This window comes from Asterias rubens, chromosome 15 (assembly GCF_902459465.1).
Source record: "Asterias rubens chromosome 15, eAstRub1.3, whole genome shotgun sequence".
NCBI lineage: Eukaryota > Metazoa > Echinodermata > Asteroidea > Forcipulatida > Asteriidae > Asterias > Asterias rubens.
Genome location: NC_047076.1, coordinates 10,701,778 through 10,719,426, shown reverse-complemented (window position 1 = coordinate 10,719,426; position 17,649 = coordinate 10,701,778). Strand labels below are relative to the sequence as shown.

General features: G+C 37.1%; 1 protein-coding gene and 3 non-coding genes across 4 annotated transcripts; 1 reads left to right on the top strand and 3 right to left on the bottom strand.

The window, feature by feature from the left end:
* The first annotated feature begins 273 nt into the window (after positions 1 to 273).
* On the top strand, positions 274 to 8,673 carry LOC117300149 (actin-related protein 2/3 complex subunit 2-like). Its single transcript, XM_033783870.1, has 9 exons — positions 274 to 481; positions 2,455 to 2,489; positions 2,964 to 3,076; positions 3,662 to 3,894; positions 4,317 to 4,410; positions 5,110 to 5,236; positions 5,714 to 5,814; positions 6,510 to 6,610; positions 7,167 to 8,673. Exons 1-9 carry the CDS (start codon positions 408 to 410, stop codon positions 7,189 to 7,191), a joined length of 903 nt encoding a protein of 300 aa, XP_033639761.1. The 5' UTR covers positions 274 to 407; the 3' UTR covers positions 7,192 to 8,673.
* Positions 8,674 to 9,092: 419 nt separating this feature from the next.
* Positions 9,093 to 9,164, bottom strand: Trnad-guc. Its single transcript has one exon. It is a non-coding gene; the product is annotated as a tRNA-Asp (tRNA).
* A 210-nt stretch (positions 9,165 to 9,374) lies between these two features.
* Positions 9,375 to 9,446, bottom strand: Trnad-guc. The gene has a single exon. It is a non-coding gene; the product is annotated as a tRNA-Asp (tRNA).
* A 79-nt stretch (positions 9,447 to 9,525) lies between these two features.
* Trnad-guc lies at positions 9,526 to 9,597 on the bottom strand. Its single transcript has one exon. It is a non-coding gene; the product is annotated as a tRNA-Asp (tRNA).
* Between the last annotated feature and the right edge of the window lie 8,052 nt (positions 9,598 to 17,649).

Sequence of the window (17,649 nt, the reverse complement as noted above, 5' to 3'; positions counted from 1 at the left end):
TGAGTAATCTACCAGTGATTTTTTTTCGCAGAGCTCATGAAACTACTGAGTTTACAGTTCTAACAATCGGTGTATGGGTAAAATAAAGTTGTGATTATTCCTTAACCATAGTATAGAGCAAGGACCAACCCAATGCAAAGCTTGCACAATTTGTTTTTCAAAACACATACACAGTGCAAAGCTAAAGCCTTAAGCCGAACCCACAGTCGAAGCCGTAATTTCGAAAAGGGCCGACGTTTGAAGCACGCCCTCTTTTTGTCGAAGTCGTCCATGTCAAATCATTTCCTCCTTCCGGTAGTCTCGGGGAGTGGTGCAAACAGGTCCCGGGAAGTTTTCCTCAAAAGACGAGAAAATTGTCACATCTAATTGTTCTACTTTGACAGGGAAACCTCACCACATAACCAAAGATGATTCTACTGGAAATAAAGAACAGAATATTAGAGGAAACATTGCTAACCAAATTTGAGAATGCTAAGGCCGGGTAAGTTTTTTGGTTTGTGACTGTTGCACTAAATACGTGATAAAAACTGAATTGACAAGGTGATTATTTTCAATAAGTTTTATCGTTTCATTAATGGCAGCATTCAAATTATGGAGACTCAAATTATGGACCCAAATTGTTTCTACAGCCTATATTAGGAAAAGTTTCCGTATGGCGCCACCACTTTTTCATTCGAAATAAAATAATATAGTATCTAATTTACCTGATTGATATAACCCTTTTTGTAAAAATGAGTGAAAAAGTGGTGGCGCCATACGGAAAGTTATCCCTATATATTATTATATGGAAGATGTAACATTGGCTAATTACAACTTTAGAATGACAGTACGGTCATGACTAGCCCACCTTCCTTGTTGAGCTGTTAATTTTAATGGCTCCACTTTTAACATCGGTCTCATCACTGTCACCATTACAGCCCACCTTCGATACATGTCTTAAACGATAAGTCTTCAAAGGTCGCAAAATGCGTGGTAGTTTGATGCAAAATTCTCCCATTTAAAAAAGTCCTATACTACTCTAACATACCTCATTTTATTCCTTATATTTGTGGAATTACTATGACACATAACAGGGCTTACTTAATGATGACTTTTTCCAGATGTGATGATTTGAAAATTGGTCCAAAAAATCGTGTACAAAAATTACATTTATCGTGACATGTTCTTGGGCGCCGCCATGTTTTAATGATTCTCCTCCCTGTTGATCTTGGGCGCCCGGCGAATCTTGCAAGTCATGAATATCCATAAGGTGACGTCATGATCGCTAGGCTTATAGAATGTGCATGTATAGTAAAAACTGAATATGTATAAGGTGACGTAGCGACGCGCTGTATCTGGAAACTACCACCGCGCAACGTCACCTCATACATATTCATATTTATTTTTTACACCACACAAATTGATAAATCAGTGTAGCCATACCGCGTCACGTGACAATACCTCTTGGATATTCATGACTTGCAAGATTTGCCTGGTGCCCTGACTTCTCACGTCCAACAAGAGGAGAATCATTAAAACATGGCGGCGCCCAAGAACATGTCACGTTAAATGTAATTTTTGTACACGATTTTTTGGACCAATTTTCAAATCATCACATCTGGACGAAGTCATCATTTAAGCCCTGTTATGTGTCATAGTAATTCCACAAATGTAAGGAATAAAATGAGGTATGTTGGAGTAGTATAGGACTTTTTTAAATGGAAGAAATTTGCAATCAAACTACCACGCATTTTGCGACCTTTGAAAACTTAGCGTTTAAGACATGTATCAAAGGTGGGCTGTAATGGTGACAGTGATGAGACCGTATTAAAAGCGGAGCCATTAACAGCTCAACAAGGTGGGCTAGGTCATGACAGTCTACACAATCATCAATGGCGTTGCTGTATTGATAATTGATTGTAATGTAAAAACACTGTTTGTTTTTTTAAGAATTTAAACTTGTTAATTAATAACAATGTTATATTCAAAATCGAATTGTTTGTGATTCACATTCATAGACATAGAAAGAAGTTAAGGCATAGAAAGTAAAATAATGAAATTAGTTATTAATCTAATTGGCAAAACCTTGGACTTGGTATTTGAATTTGAGTTGAGTGTTGGAGTAACAATGACAATGTAAGACCTCTTCAAAAATAGGTCAAATCAACATGCCTTTTAAAAAAATTATTTAATAATAACATTATTTATAATTAAATCATTATTGTTACTGATAATAATATTAGCACATTGTCATTGCAAATAATTTTTATGCAAAAAAATAACACCTAACTTATTATTTTTTTTCAATGATTAAACAAATCGCAGTGGACCTTAAACCAAAGTAATATTTGATTCAGATATTCTAACTGTTACAAGCGCTATATAGGCCTACATTACAACAAGTTGTTATTAACTTGTATTTTAGTAATACAAAGATAATTGTTAAACAAAATTTTGTTGTCGTTAATCTTACAGGGGTAAGGCAGACAGCACTGACATCATCATGGCAGGTGAGTGTGAAACAGCGTTGCAGCCACGGTGGGTGCGCTGACCAGGCCCGCCCACAACTAAGAATTGTTGCAAAGCACTCTGAGCAAAATACACATTGTGCTTCATGTTTGTTATTTAAAACAAATTGGCAAAGTCAGGTTGGCATAGTGGTGTCTTGCCTCGCCTTCCACCTCTGGGGACCCAGGTTCGAATCCTATGGATTATGTAGGCACTATGTGGATTGGGTTTTTCAGTCCCTACTTGACTTTGTTGGTTTTCCCTGGAACAATTCTCTGGGGTTTTCCTCCCACTTCCAAAAATGAAATGTCTTCAAGTTCATTGTCTTCTCACCTTGTATAGATGTTGAAAAGGCTTTGACAAGTATTATTATTGGTGTAGATGTACATGTATACACAGACTTATATTCAAACTATACTTACCAACAAATGTACATGTACATGAATGTAATTATGCAATGTTTTTTTATGCATCAGATTATGATGGAGTCACATACCACATATCAAATTTTGAAGGGCAGAAAACTAAGTTGAGGATCAGCATTTCTCTCAAGTTCTACCAGGACCTTCAAAAACATGGAGCAGATGAGGTAAGCAGATTTATTATCCACATGAGGTCTCCTAAAGCATTGATACCAAGGGCAGAGCGCAGAGCCTGGTACTATTGATTGGTTAGTCAAGTCTTGACTACTGCTTTTCAACTCAGTTAATCATGCTGTAAAGTCTACTTCAAAAATAGTTACAACTTCCTGCTTGGTGAACCATTTGAGTTGCTCACGACTTTTCACGACAACATTATTTACTTACGGAACACAAACAAACATCAGTGACACAATCCTTCAATCGTTTCAGCGTGAATTTTACTCTTTTGCGCCTGCGGAAGCAATATGCTGCAATGCGTCTTGGGAATTAGAAATTAGTCACGACTGGTGTTGTAGTCGCCACTATTTGAGAGGCAACTAGTCGAGTAGGAAATTTCATTAGTCGCCCAGGCTTACAGTGCACTGTATCAATACCTCTTGTCACTAACCCCTTGGAGGGATGTACTGAGAAAAAACGCTGCTAATGTTGACTACTCAACGTGCACTTTTGCTACAACATTTTCACGTGCAAAGGTCGTTGACAATTGTGGACACCTTCCACACGAATCAATATTTCTTTTTTCCTTCAAACAGTTGCTTCAGAGAGAATACGAAGGTCTGATCATTGACACAGAGGATGGCTACAATGTCTCCCTTCTTTATGACCTGGACAACCTGCCTGAAGATGTTGCTGCTTTCGCAGCAAAGGGGGCGCTGTTGAAGCGCAATTGCTTCGCTTCGGTCTTCGAGAAATACTTTGACTTCCAGGAGAAGGAAATCTCTGGCCAAGAGAGGGCAGTAATCAAGTATCGAGATGACGAGACCATGTAAGTTTATTCGTATTGATCTCTTTTTCTTTTTTCAATTTCAGTTGAATTTTCTCCCTCAGGTACTAAGTGTCCTTGAGAAAGACACTTAAAACTACAAGTGATTTGTGCCTTGGATAGGACATAAAGTCATGGGACCTTACTTTTAAAGTGTCATGCTGGTAAAAGAACCCAGTACACATGTCAGTAATAAAGAGGTTTACAGTTGTGTTTCTGGCCTGGTTGGCTGCAGATTGGGCCACATCAACCTGTTAAGTGCCTTGTTCAAGGACACTAGTATTATGACCAGGACTGAAACCTACACTCTTCTGATCAGAACATTAGACGTTAAACCCAATGCACTATATCGCTCGGCCACGCCACCATACATTCAAAACATACATGGGCAAATTTATTATTTATTTTTTTAAATTTCTTTTTAGGTATGTTTCTGCTGAGATGGATCGTGTAACTGTCGTGTTCAGCACAGTCTTTAAGGACGATGATGATGTCGTTTTTGGCAAAGTCTTTATGCAGGTAAAGTGACTTCAAACTGCATTTTATCCTCTAGCAGTTCAAATACTGCTTTCAGCAGCTATCAGGCCCAACCAACTTGTCAAAATTTCAAAAAGTTTCATTATGTAAAATATAGAATTAGCTGATGCAAACTGCTTACCATCTACAAGGACATGTTGTATAAGTGCAAAAAATGGTTAAGTGTCTTTTGTTTAGTGGCCATACGTTTCTACCCAAGCAGATTATTTCTCAAAAGCCAAATGTCAAACAACACACACAAACTGGTATACATGTACTAGTGTATTACAGAAGCGGTCAAATTGAAAGGATTGAAAACAGAGAGGCAGATAGCCAAACATTACAACCGTAAAACATAAACTCTCTCTACCTGTGATTACATGTATATCTTGTGAAAGAGACAATTTAAATTCGGCAACAATTAGGTGCTTTGATTCTAGTACAAGAAATGCTTGACCAGGCATGGATCTTCCAACAGTAATGTCAAAGAAAGGCATATACAATCACCTATAGATGCAAACCCCTTGCAGCACTGTACATTACATGAACCACAATATTTACAAGAAAATGTGACAAATGTAACAACAAAACCCTCCAAAGTTTCCTTATATTTATCTCAGTAGCTATAAACTACAATAACCCCAAATTGAAATGTACGCACACTTTATACTCACCTACTCTTTTTGAATGAACCTTTGGTAGGAGTTCAAGGAGGGTCGACGAGGTAGCCAGAATGCCCCCCAGGTTCTCTTCAGCCACAAGGAACCTCCTCAGGAACTTGCAGGTACAGATGCAGCAATCGGAGATAACATCGGATACATCACATTTGGTAAGTTGTGCTGTACTCTCCTTGCTTTATAGTCTCACCACACTCTGGCGTCTGCCTTTTGGCCCACGTCCATAATCCCCTTTGACCCCACATACATTTCACATGGCCTTCATGTTCCTTGATATTTGCAGTTAAATCCGATGGTCATGTGTATACATATAAAGCCAATACCTGTCCTTGCAGATAAAGACAGGGGACCAGTCTACACTCCCTCTGCTTGATAGCTTATAGTGGCGCAACGTAGTGTGCCGTCTGTGGTGGAGTGGATAAGAACATCTGACCCAAGCTCTGGTGTTCTGATCAGCAGAGTGTGGGTTTCATTTCCGGTTGCGTCAAATGACATTTTAAAATCTGGCTTTTCCATTTAGCTTGGTTTCGCCCCTTTGAAATGGATTACTCCAGATTTCATTATATTCTGCGACAATCAATCACTATTTGTTTGATATTAATCTTACCCCATGTCTGTTTTATTTGTAGTTTTGGAGCCACGTCACACCAATCGTAATAACCGTGATAACACTATTAACTTGATCCATCTCTTCCGAGACTACCTTCACTACCACATCAAGTGTTCCAAGGTAAGTTACACTCACAAAATGTACCTCTCTGTTTGTTGAAGGAAGACAACATGTCTGAAAGGCAAAGATTACCTTTGGTTTTAAGAACAGTTTGGCCCTTTTTGAAACCACGGCTTTGGCTTTGGCTTTGGCTCAGGCTAGCTTGGCCCTGCGGTTGTTTTGACAATTTTGCGCGTGCTTTGCGTACGCGCCCAGGACTTCAGACGAGAGGACGGAGCCTGAAGCCGAATCCAAAGCCAAAACTGTGGTTTTGAAAAGGGCCTTGAATGTTTTAATCCCATAGAAACAGATTTATACATAAGAACCATCCATTAGAAATGTTTGTCTTGTTTCAGAGAGATATTACTGAGAGTACTCAGGCTCAAGTTTTGGGGGATAAAAACTGATTTGTTTGTTCATAACCAATAACCACATTACTTGCAAGTGAAATGATTCTCAAACTGCCTTATAGACCTGTATCATACTGCCACCATCTTGGTCATGCTCCTTGTATCCAACTACAGTAACACATGCTAATATTTATTGTACAAAAAGGAACCAGACTATTTTTCCTTCTATTAAGTTGAATGAGGTCAAATTAAGATGGTCACCCCATTATAATGGTCTATACTATCGAAACCTAACTGTACGTCTACCAACTTTACTTCATGTTATGATGGTCTTACTGAAAAGAATATTTGTTTTTCCTGTGCCAGGCCTACATCCACACTCGTATGCGAGCACGCACCTCAGATTTCCTGAAAGTCCTCAACAGGGCACGACCAGAGCACTCATCAAAAGAAAAGAAAACAATGAGGTATGTTTTGTGTTTCTTTAACAATGCCTTTAGTAACAACACTAGAAAAACTAAGAATCAGTAAGAAAGTTTGTAAGATATTATACACCTATTGGATGAGATTGCCTAACTATTAACATCATTTAAATCATATATTGTCTTTTCTACTTCCCATTAATTTGTCAATGAACGGAAATTCAAAATTCTTATTTTCTATTCGCTCAATACATTGAAGTGGCTCAATCGAGTAATACTTGTTTGCACAGCCACCGATACACATTTTGTTCATCACTTTTATGAACAACGATTTGAAAACAACAGAAAACAATACATTAGCTGTGTCAATGATGAATTAAAAGTCTTTGAGTTTGTCGAATACAAGATCTGCAAAAACTTACTCAATATTTATCTGTTGTTCATTTGGTGTCTTGTAACAAAACGTGTACGCATGAGTGTGGCTGTGAGCTTGTACACAATTAAGCTAGGAAAAAAAATCACCTCTACCCAAGTATTCTATAAATTTGACGATAAATAATTATTCTAATTTGTTCGCTTTTATTTTTTATTTTTTATCCAGCGGGAAGACGTTTGTCCGAAACTAGAAACCTGCGCAAGAATAAGCAAGAAATGCAGAACTATTTGCTCTCTGGGAGTAGGAAGGACTTTTTTTTATTATTATCACATTAAAACAAGAAGGTATAGCATTGGACCAGTGTGGTCATTCCTTGTTATGGTCATTATACCTTGTTTCCTGTTAAATTATACTTTTACAAAAGAACACCCAAACTTTTACTAGCATGCAGGTTCAATTTGCACACAGCTCAAGTAGTACATTTAATGGAAATTGCCTAATATTTATCAACCTCTGCATGAAGAGTATTTTGATTCTGATCAGTTTGGCCAAACAAACTCATGCAAAAGAATTCTAATGAAAAATATTTGTTCTAAGAAGAGTTGTTTCTTCCAGGCATTTACATTTTGGAAGTAGAAATTGAAGTGTGTCACAGTTTGATCCAAAACACTCTCGAGATTCCATTTTTTCACTCTCGCAATGTACAGTTTAATTCATTAGTGTTTGATATTTTGTGGTTCAGTTTTCATTATGTGTACTCCAAGTGTATATTGAAGTGGTTTTTGTTAACATGAACGACACCAGGGTCCAATGCTGTACCTTCTCAATAAATATAAAAATTAAAGTCACTTTTGTAAATCGTAAGCGTAACCTAGATGCATCATCCGGCCTTAATCTAGCAGGAACCGATTATGAAGCTGCCACATTTTTTTGTCTGAAATGAAGCCTTAGACCTTTAATTGTAGCCTCTTTGAAAACTTTCATTAAGTTTTAATTGAAGCTTTGCATGGTGTGGAAAATAAGAAGTAACTATTACTAGTAAACTTCCAGATACTAGGTGTAAATATTTTTGGGGAGGAATATTGGCTCTGTAAAGAGTGTGCTCTTCTCAGATCCAACACTCCTACCAAAAGACATTTGTATAAGGTTGTACCAGCAAGTTTACTCTAGCTATAGTCACTTCTTGAAGTTGACTTTATCCACAAAGAACTTTGGGGTCAAAACCAATGAATGTACTGTTTTACCAGAGAGACAGGCAAAATAAGTAGCTGTTTTTAATAATTGAAATTGGTAAGCTTAATAATTTTTGCTAAATAAATTTATCATGACAAACTACTGTTATTGAAATATACTTCAAACATTTTGGCTTATTATTATTATTGTTTTTAACCCAAACTTCTCTAAGGTGAATCATAGATGTTCTTCTGTAAAATCCATTAATATATTAAGATATTAGTTGGTTCATTTAGGATGTGGACATTATGAAGATTGACGATACATCATGTTGCTATTGGAGACCTCTTCAGTCACTAGGTGGCAGCAGGCTTGTACTTAGAAATGTCGTTTCTTAAAAAAATTCTTTCACTTAGCCTTAATGATGTAATTTCATTTGGAAAAAATGAATAATTATTATTATTTTTTTTTCTTTTAAAGGTCAGTCCCGTTATGTCCAAACTGGGGTTAATTTATTGTATTAGCCTGGCAGCAATAAATGATATACATGTAAACATAATTAATTGGCATTCTGTGTGAAATTTATTCCTGAGGACATTGTACGTGTTTGTCCATGAAAAATCCAGTGGGTTGGATTGGAACTCTTGCAGTGATTAATCAAAGATGATAAGTGATGCTTGTTGGTTATAGACCTTTATCATGGTGTAGCCATCTTGAATTTCCCAATTGTTATCATTGTCACCAAACCGAGGCTGGAACAACAAAATAGTCTGGTTCCTATGCAAAATGATTATTATTAAAATACATTGTTGTTACATGAAGAGCATGACCAAGATGGAGGCACCATGACAAAGATCTATAGCAGCACACTGTCGTCATGATACATATTATGTTTGGTAGTGGTAACTTGAAGTGGTAGTTTGTTTTTAGACCAATTCAGCTAGATGGTTTGATGAAGACAAAACAAACATTTTTACCCTCCCCGGCGGGGAATCGAACCCCGGTCTCCTGAGTGACAGTCATATATACTTACCACTATACTACCGAGGAGGACTGACGTTTAAAGTCATAGTTTATTCTAAGAACAGTTTGCTGGAAGGTTTGTTGAATAAACTAGGCAAAAATACACTCCCCGGCAGGGAATCGAACCCCGGTCTACTTACCACTATACTACCGAGGATGACTGACATTTAAAGTCATAGTTTATTCTAAGAACACTTCAGCTAGAAGGTTTGTTGAATGAACTAGGAAAAAAATACACTCCCCGGCGGGGAATCGAACCCCGGTCTCCTGAGTGACAGTCAGAGATACTTACCACTATACTACCGAGGATGACTGACATTTAAAGTCATAGTTTATTCTAAGCATACTTCAGCTAGAAGGTTTGTTGAATAAACTAGACAAAAATACACTCCCCGGCGGGGAATCGAACCCCGGTCTCCTGAGTGACAGTCAGAGATACTTACCACTATACTACCGAGGATGACTGGCGTTTGAAGTGATAGTTTGTTTTATGACCTTTCAGCTTGACGGTTAGTTGAATAAACTAGTTAAAAATGTACTCCCCAGCGGGGAATCAAACCCCAGTGTTATGAGTGACAGATGCGACTATAACACCGAGGATGCCTGACGCTTGAAGTGTTAGTTTATTTTTCGACCCTTCAGCTAGACGGTTAGTTGAATGAACTAGTAAAAAATACACGCCCGAACCCCCACCAGAATATCACCCAAAGTTGGTTCTTTGCCCCGACTACCCCCCTCCCCCTTGCTTACGTCACTTTCGTTACGTGCACCCTCCCCGCCCTAAAACTAAATGCTTCTTACGCTCAAAGTTTCACGGACAACATTTCCGCGACCGTAAAACACTAAAATCCTTCCGCGCACCGGAGAAAATAATGCGCCTTTGCTGAGTAAACATTGGAAAACGATGGGCAAACAAAGTGAAGTTTTCCCAAATCATTTTATTCTGGATACTTTTGAAGAAAACAATCTTCTTTTTTGGTAAAAATGTAATTTTGTTCAAATTTTCTCAACAATTAAACGCCTCGCGTAGAAATATAATAATGAGTAAACGGTCCACAAGGCAAATTGTGTTAATTTCTCTAGAACGGACATAACAATCTTGAGACTCCTTCATATTTCGCTGTCCAATTTACGGAAATTTTTCACAATTTTGCCAAATTTTGTCAAGCCATGGACTAAAGTGGACGCCTTAAATGATATAGACCAACTGTAAACTGTCTGAAGCTGGAACTGGACGAGTAAAAAGGATGAATTTCGGAAGTGAAAATGCTACGCCATCTCACCCTTTCGCCCAATCATGCCAAAGGTGCCTTCGCCAATTGTGCCGTCCGCCAACCGCTTGTAAGTGACGACGTCGCTGTTGTTCGATATGGTGAGACCGTCTGCCAGCAAAGACTTTGATTGTTGGAGTGTTGCTTGACGTGAAAGTTGTACTGAAACTTTAAATTTGTGCAACAAGAGAGACAGTTTTACTTCTCCCAGAATGTGGAATATATTGTTGTCCAGGATGAATTCTTGTGTCGTGTTCAAGGCAAGATCAAGCCTGACCAGGAGGGGGTGAGTCAATGAGTCGACACAAAAAACGGTTCTTTTTAGAACCACCAATACTCAGTAGGGCAAACAACTCTCATGAATACAGAGATATCTTGTTTCTATTTTTTTTACTGCAGTTCTTCGAGGACAAACAAACATATTTATGTTTAGCTTTGTTGAAAACCCTTATTATTTCGTAAAAACTCTTTAAAAATGTTGTATGTGTGTAGTGTACACAGATTCACTGGCAAATTCATCTCAAACTGTACTTTCATTCATTCCCAAGGTTCGTAGGGTAAAGGGGAACGAATGCTCTTGAAAACAATACTTGTTTAGCAGATAGCTGTTTTCTCGAAAATAAAAGCACCAAACGAAAATTCTTTGTGCCGAAGAAAATAATTGGTGCTCATTTTGCAAGGTTTCTAAGTAAAGTTAATGTATGAACTGCCAATTAAAACTTATCTTTGGGTCAAATAGGAATGCAATACATTATGTATTGAGACAGGTTTCGAAAGATGATGTCTAACTAAACAGATATGTCAAAGGATGACAAATTTTAAAAAGGGTATATTATTTTAAACCTCACCTAGAACGTGTTTTGAAAACTGTGTTGGTATTTTAATACCATCAGACCATTATTACAGTAATATAATGTACATTTTTAACAAGTGTGTGTATCCATGTTCTTAAAAATACTTTTGGTCATGTTAGAATTAAAAACAAAAAACATAATCTTTGTTCAAAAACAAACAACATTTGTAGCCATAAATAGCCTAAATTGGAATGTGGTATCCCTACTCCGCTATTGCTGAACTCCCAGTGCACACACCTGTTGAACCACGAACTGGACAATGCCAGCATCCAGCAAAGCAACACTTCTCTCGGAACTGATGTCATTCATTGCATCAACAAAAGAACAAGTAATACAATTTTCAATGGAGACGAGAAAAAGAGGAAAACTGCATTGATCGTCAACGCACATAACAGGATTCTTTTGAATTGCCCAACTTTAATTGACTATAAAGAAAGCTGACTTTGGAACATTTCGGTTTGTTTATACGCAATGCGATGCAAAGGCAAAACTCAACACCAACATTACTGACCCAAATAATCATTCAAACATTGAATTATACACACAGACTTTAAATATAAATAAATGCCCCTATTATGGGAGCTTTAGCAACTGCAAAGTTTAGGGTTTTTTGAAAATTAGAGAATAGTAAAAGGGAGGAATTAAACAACTTTAATGGGTGCTTAGCCAAATAGTAACTCAAGTTCCAAGTAGTATAGAGTGAATAATGGATGAGATAACAATGGATGAACGTATATCCTCCTGGAGAGAAATGAATGTTTGCCTTTAAAAGGAAAATATTAGTAAATTAAAGCATTCTTAGGCTTACAGAGTATAGTGAATGATTGAAATAACAAGCGGATGATTGTGTAGCCTCCCTGGAGAGGGATGAATGTTTGCAAAAGAACACACCAAAATTCAGAGTTAAAAAGTAGGCTTACAGTTTTTAGTTTATTCTTTGTTTCTCTTCTCACACTACTTCTTTCAAAGTCTTGCTTTGAAGTAATTTCCCCCTCGTTTTCCTCTTCTGATGTCGTTACACTCAAGCTCGTGCTGCCTCATCGTGGATTCATAAAAACCACATCATCTTTCTTGTGTTGGTTCTTACTTTGAAATTTCTTCGCGTATGTATTTGCCACCATCTAGTCTTTGTGAACCCAGTATCCCATTGATGGAATCAGTGACGAGACAGTTTCTATGGGCTGTCATTTCATCTTGGAAAGTCTTTCCTTTGTCTTAAAATGTCTCTTCTCAATCTATGGACTCTGGATCTCTTTGTCTAAGATGCACTCCCGCATGACAGTTTGCTTTTGTCATGGATATATAACTCCAGGTAAGTTTGTGTACATGTATGGGTATGTTTACATGTGTCATAAGATTTACAACTTGTTATGTCTTATATTGTGGTAAGATCATAGGAGTGCTCTGAGTATATAAACGTTTAAATTTGTGTAGCTATGTTTTTGTAAGTAGTTAAGAAGGTAAAGCATATCAATATGCATGGTAACTAAGTAAACTATGGTGCAAATTATCGAGCCGTTTATATTTCCCCCAAATTTGGACACTTTTACCTTCATCCCATATGTCTCTTGTCCTAATATATTGATGTGAGATACGAGACAGTTTCTTTGGGCTGTCATCTCATCTAGAAAATACTTTCTTCCGTCTCGCTAAGAGACACTTTCATGGCAACCTGTTTTGTCAGGGTCAACGAGGTAAGTTTCTGTACATGGTGTTAGTGTCAGAGATGTTTACAACTTGTTATGTCTTACACTCTGGTAATATCTTAAATGAGCTCTTGGTATAAAACGGTATAATTAATTTAAAATATAGTTTGTGTAAATAGTTAATAAGGTACAAGTATATCAGTATTAGCATGATATGGGTAGGGCTTAAGTGTAGTCTAGGGTGCAAATTATTGGGCCTTTTATATTTTCCCCGATTTGTACACTTCTCCCTTCATCTCATAATGTCTCTACGTGCCCTTAACCTTTTGATGTGAGATACCAGACATTTTCTTTTGGCTGTCATCTCATCTTGGAAATAATTTCCCAAGAGACACTTTCATGACAACCTGTTTTGTCAGGGTCAACGAGGTAAGTGTCTGTACATGTATGGGTGTTTACAGTGTCGGATATGTTTATAACTTGTTGTCTTACATTCTGGTAAGCTCTTAGGTGAGCTCTTGGTATAAAACAGTATAAGTTAACGGTTAGTTTGTGTAAGTGTAGTTAATAAGGTATAAGTATATCAGTATAAGCATGATATGGGTAGGGCCTAAGTGTAGTCTAGGGTGCTTGTTGTTATGCCTTTTAATTGTTTCCCCAATTTGGACACTTTTCCTTTCATCCCATTGTCTCTTGTCCTAACCTATTGATGTGGGATACCAAACAGTTTCTTTTTGGCTGTCATCTCATCATCTTGGAAATCCTTTCTTTTGTCTGTCTAAGATGCCATTTCATGACAACCTGTTTTGTCGGGGTCAATCAACTTAAGGTAAGTTGTTGTACATTTACATACATGTATGGGTATGTTTACAGTGCCATGACAACCAGTTTTGTCATGGGTATGTTTACCAGTGTCACAGGGCATACTTGTTATGTCTTTATATAGCATTATATTAGGTGTACTCTGAGTACAAACAGTATTATTTAATGGTTAATTTGCGTGTGTAAGTATATTTAATAAGGTACAAGTATATCAGTATGTAATGAGTAAGTGAAGTCTAGGGTGCAAATTATTGTATATATATTTTAATTCTTTTCTCCACCCTCCCCCTTGGAGGGATTTTCCTTTCTCTTCCAATATGTCTCTCTTATTTTTCTTATCTTACAATCGTTTCTTCACTACTCTATCTATAGATATAGAGAAGAGAAGAGACGTTTATAAAAATAAGAAAAATATAGATTTTGCTGTCATGGATAACCAATTCATGGTAAGTGTCTGGATATTATTTTGTATGGGTACACATAGTTGTCTCCCATTCTGGTGATGTTTTATGTGTATTGTATATTTTGCAGTGTGAGTACAATTATTGTTATTTTTTTGTAAGTAACATATCAACATCAAGTTTATCAAGCGTGTAATTGAATAGGTGTGGTATATGGTGCAAATTATTTGTCTGTTTACTTATTAATTTTGTCTTTTATGCATGAGACACTTCCCTTTTTTAATCCATGTCTCTTGTCCTCATCGGTCGGTGTAAGACCCTCAGTTTCCTAGGGCTGCCATTTCACTACATCCCCAGCTAATAACCCACCATCTAGTTTCATAATTTCTTTATCGGTGAAGAAATAAATACCTGTCTCACAAAGGTAAGTGTGTGCACCTGTCAGTTGCCACATCCATTTAGTAACAGTGGAAATAGTTGTTCGCCCCAAGAATACCATACACTGTGTGGGTACTTTTAGTAAAGATCATAAAATGTAGTAAATTTGTATGTAGATGTTAATACAATCATTCGTTTTCTACTTCTTACAGTAATGTTCTCTTGTCAACTTTTTAACCCATGGTATCAGTGTCCTCCCTTTTTATTCAAGAGGTATCTATTGGGTTGCCCTAAAAGCACAGATCCTCTTCTGTGCCTGTAAAACCCATCTTGATGGATTTGAATCACGACAGAAAATAGATGGTGCACAATCTATTTTCTTCTTCAATTCAGGTTCTCTTTCTCTGCTACCCTATTTCTTCCATTCATTTCCGAATCCGTAGCATTATCGAATCATGTATTTAAGTGTGTGCGCCAACGGAATAAAGGATACTATACACATTGGATGGTACGCTTTAGAAATGCCCGTGTCAAACAAGAGACACATAGGTTAAAATAATACTTGTGGGCCAGGGATCGAGACACATGGAAATGGCAACGATGAAGGAGAGTGATAAACTCTGTCAGGACCACTACTTTGGAAGGGCCCATCATTGAACTTTGTTCTTTCAAAAGCAAAATGTAGTAATTTAATTAACTGTATGCAGGTATTTAGTTGATTAATAGTTAATTAATTTAATAAATGAGGAGTGATGATTTAAACAGCATGTGATGTGAATTAATGGATGGGCGATGGATGCATGTATAGGATGCTAAAAAGTTATACAATGGAACTTGAGTTAACTAATTAAATTAAATAATGCTTAGATAAAATTTAGGTAAATAAAAAAAATGTCCACCAAAAATAAAACTCAAAAACAAACATTCACGCAAGTTACAACAGCAAACGCATCGCATTGCAAACGCTTAAGCGCAGCTTTGGACTAATTGAGCCCTCGCATACTTTTAGAGACTGAACATGAGACGAGATTATCATTAGTTGCTTAATGGTACACCATCAACATTAATTGACCCAGAAAACTGATCAAAATGTCAAAAATCTTCAGGCTGTGACACCACGCCCAATAAAGATATCTCCAACATCTTCGTCGAAGTGTTTTTCGTCACACCGTGGAGAGGCATCAATGAGTACGCGATGTTTAATCACGCCACCAAAACACATTTATGAACATCAATGTGAACGCGGATGCCACTCAAATACAGCCAAGAAATCATCAATGAGACTATGTATTTTGCCACGCCCAGAAGTGATCTTGTAAATGCAACCACACCCTGAAGAGAAAGGATTACTAACAAACATTTATGTGACTTTATCGATTGCTTATCCAACTGTTGAGTGGAGTTAAACATGCTAGACAAAAGAAATGTTGCTCGTGTGTAAAAAACTATAAGAGCAGACACATTATTATGTACACGTTTTGAAACTAGTATTTGAATCTAGTATTGGTGCTAAGTTGGTGCTAAGTTGGTGTTACATAAATTGGTTTGCAATGTTGAAATACTGATAGCTTCAACTTCATTGTCACAACTTTAATGAAGTGAGCAGTTAATTATTCTTGTGGTAATGTTGGCTAAGGCATAGAGGACATGACGTGTATGGTGTAGAACTCTTCATAGCCATTGAGTCATCGCAACCGCAATGTTTTGTTACCGACACGGAACGTCACGTCGAGGGCGCACTTGTCACATGGAAACAGCTCAGGATACTATTCCAAAGGAGAACACACTGTATGTATACAAACAGTGAACATCTAAGGACGTGAAAGGAACGTTTTGAACAATAGGGGCAACATGACTACCGTATCGCTATGACAATCATTAATTACAGCACATCGTACAACACCCAAAACCATTTACACGGATAAAACACTAGGTTTACAAAATAATGTTATTTATTTTTTATTTAAACAAACTTATAAAATAAAACTTGTATGAAGGGAAGGATGACAATGTGAATGTATTGTGGCAGTGAAAACAGATACGCTAATAATTAAATAAAACAGAAAATAATATTCATTATTTCGTAAACGAATAAATAAATAAGTTTATACATAGCTCCTGGAAAGTACTTTATTACCAAAAATGGTAATTCGAATTGTGCAAGAATCTGGACTGGTCTCTGTTGTGCCGAAACATGGGGCTAGTAAGAGGTCTTTAAAAGCTTCTATGCCCTTTAATTTACCAACCCGATGAGAAGATGAGAAGGGCAGTCAGGTTGGCGTAGTGGTATCTTTGCTCGCCTTCCATCTCTAGGACCTTGGATCGAATCACGCCAGGGGCACTACGTGGATAGGCTTTCAGTCTGGCTGCTTGGGTTTGCCATGGATTCATTTTCTGGGATTTTCCTCACACTTCTACAACGAAAACTTCTTTTCTTGTCTTCTTTCCATTTGGTGCTTGAAGAGTACAGTGTTCGAGTTCACATTCTTTTCTTAGAGTTCTTAGCGTCAAAATCTGATTTGTTTTCAAATAATAACTAATATTTCAAAAAGTAGGCCTATGTATCAACGTAGAATAAAAATACAAGGATGCATATATGCAGTGTGAACGTATGCTGTGTGAACGTTTGGGAGGTTCGATTGATGTGTAACATTGCTTTAACGAATTAATTTGTAATAAACTGTTTGTTAATAGTTTGTTTTTTAAACCAATACTTAATGACCATTCAGTCAAACATAACTGCATAAAAAACATAATTCATCGTCAACACGCGTGCCAAAGCGAGTGGTTACAAAGTAAATGAACAAATGAAGATCATTAACTTAAAGTCTTATGGAACAATCGATGGGGAATTATTCGATGGATTTTAACAGCGCAAATGGATATAGCTTGCACTGTTGTGCTATAGATTCAACATAGTGACGCATTTTAATTACACTGGATATTTCTGTGGATAAAACTCACTGGATATACCTCACTGGATATACCATAATGGATATAACTCACTGGATATAACTGACTCACTGGATACAATCTTACTGGATATACATCACTGGATATACCCCAATGGATATAACTCACTGGATACAACTCACTGAATATAACTCACAGGACATACCTCAATGGATATAACTCACTGG